General features: G+C 36.3%; 1 protein-coding gene across 1 annotated transcript; it reads left to right on the top strand.

The window, feature by feature from the left end:
* The first annotated feature begins 4,811 nt into the window (after positions 1-4,811).
* Ddx53 (DEAD-box helicase 53) lies at positions 4,812-6,836 on the top strand. Its single transcript, XM_023715418.1, has one exon. It carries the CDS (start codon positions 4,812-4,814, stop codon positions 6,834-6,836), a length of 2,025 nt encoding a protein of 674 aa, XP_023571186.1.
* The last annotated feature ends 534 nt before the right edge of the window (positions 6,837-7,370 follow it).

The raw sequence follows: 7,370 nt of genomic DNA, 5'->3' as shown, positions 1-7,370 counted from the left end.
TGTTTTGTTTTATTCAGGAGTGTGTCAATAAGGTACTAAGCCATAAGGCAGATATATGTATATAATGGCAATATATCAGACAGAAACTATGTAGCTTTATTTGGAGCAAAGAATGTCACACTGATGGTGATTAATGTAGATGACAACCAATTTCTTGAGTTATAAGGCTAATTAGAAATGAAACCGAATCACCCTGAAAGGACAATCCCTCTGAGCATCTGGCAATAATCAGAAAAAGCTTCTATTAGTTCTATGCTATCTCAGTAATTCACCACAATGAGTTCCATCTTAAAATGTTCTGTTTTGCACTCAAATTTTATTTTAATTTTTATGTTATAATTTGGCAGTAATTTTTGTATTTCTTAGTGTTGTCTTCAAATTAGTTATTTAAATCACCAGATATATGCATGCAAAATTAGAAAAAATTTGTAAGAGTTTAAGAAGAGAAAAAATGTTAAAAAGAGAAAAAAATAAGTTCCGAATTTTGCAACTATTATCCTCTCCAAAATATGATCTTCTTTCATGTCACTTTCATGTCTTCTTCTTTTCTCCCATATTATCCACGTAAAAAAACACGAGGAAAAGCAAATCATTGCATAGTAGAATAGTAAGAGCCCTTATCCAGAAAATAATTTTGTATTTACACTCTCAATATTTTTGTTCAAGTCCAGAAAAATTTTAGAAACCATTTTCACTGTGTCTATAATGAAGACTAAGATGATTCCTGAGTTGTCCATCACCTTCAGAATTCTATATTATGTACTAGTCAAAGTAAAGATGAAAAGGCCGGGGAAATGGCTCAGTGGAATAAGCTCTTCCCTGGCAAGCGCAAGGGTATGAGCTTGATCCCCAATTCCACCAAAAAAGTAAAGATGAAGGCACAAAGACAAATATAACAAATCCTTCACTAAATAAAGGCCACATTTGACTGAATAAGTTTCCTTTATAAAAAATGTAATGATATCAGCTTAATGAGCCCTTTACTAAGGAGCTCCTGAAGGGCTGCTCAAAGCACAGAGCTCAAGTTATTTATACCAGAAATAAGAAGGGTAGAGATGCCCCTGCCACTGGTGAAAATGCATGATGAATAGGCTCAACCAGGTGTACATTTGGAAAAAATAAAATTTATTGTTAAATTTAAAAAAATGTAATGAGTAAAGATAACGAGAATGTATGAAAATTCCTACTGTCATTCATTAAATTTGTGAATGAATTGCAATGTGATTTTGTCAGAACACATCTGTTTCAATAACAAAATGAAAAAAATTAAATAATCTATACTTATCAAGAACAGGATTTCCCAAACTTTATTACAAAGAATATTGTTCTTAGTTGTATAAAATGTTAATAATTGCATATACATAGGTACTGTTTCCTTTAAAGGTTTTCCAGACCTACTAATTCACTTAGAGAAAATCAAAACATAGAATAGAAGAAATAATAATTTTACAGGGGAGAAAATTTATACAACGCAATTTAGCCAAATGATTGAAGTTAATAATGACGAGTCATGTTGATATTACATAATTATTTCCCTAGTAAGATATGATGATAACAGTGTATCGCCTTTGTGATTTATTTCAAAAAATTCTATAGCCCTAGTCTAGCCATGAGAAATAAAATCAGGAATACTCAATTTGAAGGACATTCTGTAAAATGCCTGATCTTTATTCCTCAAAATTACCAAAGTAAAGAAAACCAAGAAAGATTGAGAAATACACCTAACAATTAAGTGAACTGTGGGTCTTTGACTAGATTTTGAAACAGAAAAAAAATGCATTAATTAGAAACAAGTCATATAAAGTGTGGAGTTTGGTTAACAGTAGCACACTGATGCTGATTCCCTGCATTTGACAAACCTATTGATATAATATGAAATGATACGGTAAAAGGACACTGACATTGGCTAAAGGGTACATAAGAACCCTCCCTGCACTATCTATGTAATTGTTTGTAAATCTGAAGTTATTCCAAATTTATTAGGAATACCTTTGAAGGTTTACCTGAAATATTTATTTATTTATTTTATTATTTTTTTTTCTTTGGCAGAACCGGGGAATGATCTCAGACCCTTGTGCTTGCCAGGCAAGCTTTTATTCTACTGAGCCATCTCCCCGGCCCCTACCTGAAATATTTATGAAACGGCACATTGGAAAATTGCTTTGGAAACTTTAGATTAAGCAAATGACATTTGTCATTGCTTGTAATTATCTGAGTCTCTGTGATATATAATGACTATTGTAATATTAACACAGAAGATATAGGATGATGTATTTCCCAAACATATTTAACTAGCAACCTTTTTATTCTTAAAAATAATATCTTCCAATAAAAGTGCAGATATAGAAAGGATTTCTCCCAATGTGTCACAGTCATCTAGAATGAAGCATGTTCTATTTTTAATCAACCACTTTGGTTGAGTAAAGAAAATGCATGAATACTAAATTATCAGAAGATTGTAATTTAAAGACTAGTAGGAGGGGCTGGGGAGATGGCTCAGTGGAATAAGCGCTTCCCTGGCAAGCGCAAGGGCCTGAGTTCAATCCCCGGTTCCGTAAAAATAAATAAATAAATAAATAAATAAATAAATAAATAAATAAAAATAAAGACTAGTAGGAGGATTGTGAGTATAACCTTTAGTTTATACTTAATAGGCTACTTTGAAACTTAATGGTATAAATGTAAATAAATATGTAGTCTACCTTTAATTAAAACAAATGCAGAAAACAAAATCAAGTAAGTGTAGGGTGAAAACTGGGTTTAAATCTTCATCATGTTACTATAAGTAGCATTGTGTGTAAAGAATTCTTTAGTTGAACTAGTACAGCTGTCATGCTCAGGGAAGAGACCTTGCTGGTAGCAACAAGGGCCAAAGGAGATCAAGTGCGTTTTAGAAACTGGGTCATAACAAGAAATGCTGAAAAAAATGAGAGCGTTTCCCTAGTAAACATAAATCCTTTAATTTCACAGTATTCCTTAAATATAAGCAGGTATAAGAGAATGGAATCTACCTGTCATACCTTTAGATGTCAAAATAAGCATGTCAAGAACCAAAATGAATCCGCTTTTGTAAACCATTTAACTGCTTCATAGTAGAATAATGGAAGAGTCATTCTTGAAATGAATTAAATTTCCTGCCTCTGGGAATATGTAAATAGGAACTGGATGTCCACCTGTACAGATTTCTGTCAGTTTGTCTTCTACATTGTACCTAGTAAACAGCCTCCACATAGCCTCATAATGACAACATCTTGGAATCTATGAATCCACAAGGAAGGAAAAAAATGAAAGGCACTGGGAAAAGTGGCAAACCATTACTAACACCTTTTAAGGTACCTTAGGCCTCACTCTATCTTCTGATCATTCCTGTGGATGCCTACAGACTCTTCAAGCAAGCACTAGAGTTTAGCTAAAGAAACAGAGACAAAATATCCTTGTGTGCACCCACGAGAATGCTCGTGGTGTAACTGAAGTTATAGTAGAGGACAGGGAAGTGATTAATTTACCTAGACCATGTTGTTACTTCAAAATAAACTTATAAATATACAAAGTAGTTGATTTAATTTTTTTTCTTCTATGGAAATAATTGACTTATAAAAAGGACATCATGTGTAAGTTCAAGATCTTGTTTTATGGATTTAGTAAAGAGTCTCACTACACAGATCAGACTCGTAGTGATCCTCCTTTTTTCAGCCTCCCAAGCACTGGGATTACAGGTATGCAACATCACGCCCAGTCTCAGTGAGCCCCAAGGGCGGGGCCGGCATGGCACAGGGATCAAACCCCAGTCCCTGTGCCAGCCTAAGCAGGAGTTTTAGTCTGCTGAAGTATCTGGCCTGCCCTAGTTCAAGATCTACTGCAATGTTCTGTCTAAGCTGAACTACAACTACTTAGGGGAATGTAAGCAATGCATTTAGGAAACAATGGTTAAGGAACAGAACATCCCTCAACTGATGGATATATAAAGTGTTGTACATATGTATAAGTAAATATACTTCAGGCATAAGGGGATGCAATTCTGCCATTCACAACAACAGGGACGGAAAAGAAGACCATCCTGTCAGGTGAAATAAGACATAGGAAAGATAGACTACATGATTTTACTCCTACAAGTTGAGAGTACGATATCAATTACCAGATACTGAAAGGAGTAGTGAGGAGGGAGACTTTAGTAGCAATTGGTCGGAGGGTACTAATTTAAAGAGAAGAATAAGAAATTCTGGTGCTCTAGTCATCACTAGGGTGACTACCTGTGAAATTTGTGTATGGTATATTTTAAAAATCTACAAGAAAATATTGTGTAAAATATTGCATCTGACAATATTCAGAAAAAGCTTCCATTAGTTCTGTGCTATCTCAGTAATTCACCACTTTTTGGTCATAAAGAAATTATACATTTGAAGAGGTAGGTACATTGACCCCAATTTGAACATCATATCAGGTAGACATGTATCAAAACATCACATGGTACCCCATAAATATGTACAATTCTTATATGTCAGCTAAAAGTAAATTTAAAAAAAATAAAGACCCTCAACTTTGTGAAAGTATAGGAAAGGTTAGCCCCTGAGAGTGAATATCTCTTTAAATTTTGTGTCTCAAAGTGCTGCTTACATCATACTAGGCTCACTCTTGTGATTGGTAAAGCCATCAAAGCCCCTCCCTCTGTTTGTTTACATAGATCATAACTCCCTGAAAACAACTGGATACAGCCAGTTGGTTGAGAGCCTGAGAGAGAGAGGCAGCGGATGTGTCCTCTTCGGAACTGTATGTAGTAAACCGTGCGGGACAAACATTGCTACTATTGGGCAATGTCAGGGACCCCAGAGCAGACTGGGTCGGAGCCTAATTCAAGGGACTTTCAAGTGAATTTCGAGGAAAGGGATGGTGGCGGCAGAGGCCGAGGCCGGGGCCGAGGCCGGGGCCGGGGCCGGGGCCAGGGCCGGAGCCTGGGCCGGGGCTTGGACCAAGGCCGAGGCCATGGCTGTGGCCATGAGTGTGGTCCACACCAAGGCCTAGGACAAACTGCAAGCTGCAGCAGGGTCTCCTTTGACCATCCGGAACCCAGGGTAGCAGACTCTCGTGAACCACCACTCTGCTTTAGCTTAAAGAACTGTATGATTGGTGCTGTAATTGGTCGTGGTGGTTCCAAGATAAAAGACCTTCAGAGTTCCACGAACACTAAGGTACAGATCATAAATGGGAATCCTGAAGCAGAAGTAAAAATTTTTGGTAGCGATGAGATGAAGAGAAAGGCCAAAGCAGCTATAGACGCTCTTGTTAAAAGACAAGAAAGGTACAATTCAGAATCTCGTGTTCATAACCTAGCATCCAAATCCACTGTTGAAAGTGCTGCATCCCAGAGCCCTGTTGATAACGCTGCATCTCAGTCGCAACCTGGAAAAAAATTAAGCACAAGTGACACTGTTAAGAAAGTTCGACCAATGATAGATTGGGACCATATCCGGGCAGTGACTATAGAATGGGAACAAAGAAAATGGGCAGATTTACCAGCAATTAAGAAAGATCTTTACATAGAATCCAAAGAGACAAGTTTGATGTCTTCAGTTGAAGTAGAAAAATGGAGAAAAGATAATTTTTCCATAATCTGTGATGATCTGAGAAAAGGTGATAAACGTCCAATCCCTAATCCAGTGTGTAAATTTGAAGATGCCTTCAGTCAGTATTTAGAACTGGTGGAAAATTTAACCAAAGCAGGTTTCAAAAAACCTACACCAATTCAGTCACAAGCATGGCCAATTATTCTACAAGGAATAGATCTTATAGGAGTTGCCCAAACTGGAACGGGCAAGACATTGTCATATTTAATGCCTGGTTTTATTCATCTTGTATCTCAACCAACAACTAGAGAGAAAAGGAATGGACCTGGCATGCTAATCCTTACTCCAACTAGAGAACTAGCTCTTCAGGTAAAAGTTGAATGTTCTAAGTACTCATATAAAAATCTTAAAAGTGTTTGTGTCTATGGTGGTGGAAATAGAAAGGAGCAAATAAAAAATGTTGCCAAAGGTGTAGATATCATTATTGCAACTCCTGGAAGATTAAATGATCTGCAAATGCATAACTTTGTCAACTTAAGAACCATAACCTATTTGGTAATAGATGAGGCAGATAAGATGCTGGATCTTGGATTTGAACCTCAGATAATGAAGATTCTGTCAGATGTGCGTCCAGATCGACAAACTATCATGACAAGTGCAACTTGGCCAGATACTGTCCGTCGTCTTTCCCAGTCTTATTTGAAAGATCCTATGATTGTTTATGTTGGTACTCTAGATCTAGTTGCTGTAAATACAGTGAAGCAACATGTAATTGTTACCAAAGAAGAAGAAAAGAGAGCTCATTTTGAAAAGTTCTTGAATAATATGGCACCTGAAGACAAAGCCATTGTGTTTGTTAGCAGAAAACTCATTGCTGATGACATATCAAGTGACTTAGGCATCCAAGGCGTACCTGTACAATTATTGCATGGCAACAGAGAGCAAGAAGAGCGCGAACAGGCATTGGAAGAATTTAAATCTGGTGGTGTGAAATTAATGATTGCAACCGATTTAGCATCTCGAGGCCTCAACGTTGATGATATTACACATGTATTTAATTACGATTTCCCACGCAATATTGAAGAGTATGTACACAGAGTGGGGCGTACTGGAAGAGCTGGCAAGAGTGGTACATCGATAACCTTAATTACCGAAAATGATTCGAAGGTTGCTGATGAATTGATTAACATTCTGAAGAGAACAAGTCAGAGCATCCCAGAAGAACTTGTAATCATGGCAGAAGAATACAAACAGAAGATTGCTGAAAGAAGATAAAGAAAATATTAAGAAAAACAGGAGTTTTAAAGCTTAAGACGAAAAGTTGTACCAACATACTGGGAGGTTAAAAGCAAGTGAAAGATATGTAATACTCAAGATACACAGGAGGATTGGAAACATTTTGCCAAGCAATTAGAAGAAACACCACTTCTTAAATAATAACCTTCAGCTTTTAATCTTGTTCATGCTCCTTAATAAAAAATGTTTCAAAATGAAAGAAATGTTAAATTCGGTGGGGGAAAATTTAATGTTATATAATGGTTAAAGTACAGCTTTTAGAACCTTCTATGTCCATCTGTATTTTCTAATTAGTGAAAGAAAACTGTGTGCTTTTTATGCTTTGAAGGAGTTGTACAGAATTGAAGTAATGCTTTTATCAATCTCATTGCAGCTAAAATGTTCTTTTCTCCCCAGTGATTGGTGCTACAGCAACCCCTAATAATATCCCCATTATAATCCCCTTGGATTTTTTAGTTGATTAGAAAATAAGTGCTAAATGTTCTAGAAGAATCAGCAATTCTATTTTATAAG

This window comes from Octodon degus, unplaced genomic scaffold, assembly GCF_000260255.1.
Source record: "Octodon degus isolate 3935 unplaced genomic scaffold, OctDeg1.0 scaffold00041, whole genome shotgun sequence".
In the NCBI taxonomy this organism is placed as follows: domain Eukaryota; kingdom Metazoa; phylum Chordata; class Mammalia; order Rodentia; family Octodontidae; genus Octodon; species Octodon degus.
Note: the sequence above shows the minus strand (reverse complement) of the source record. Positions and strands in the feature narration are given on the sequence as shown.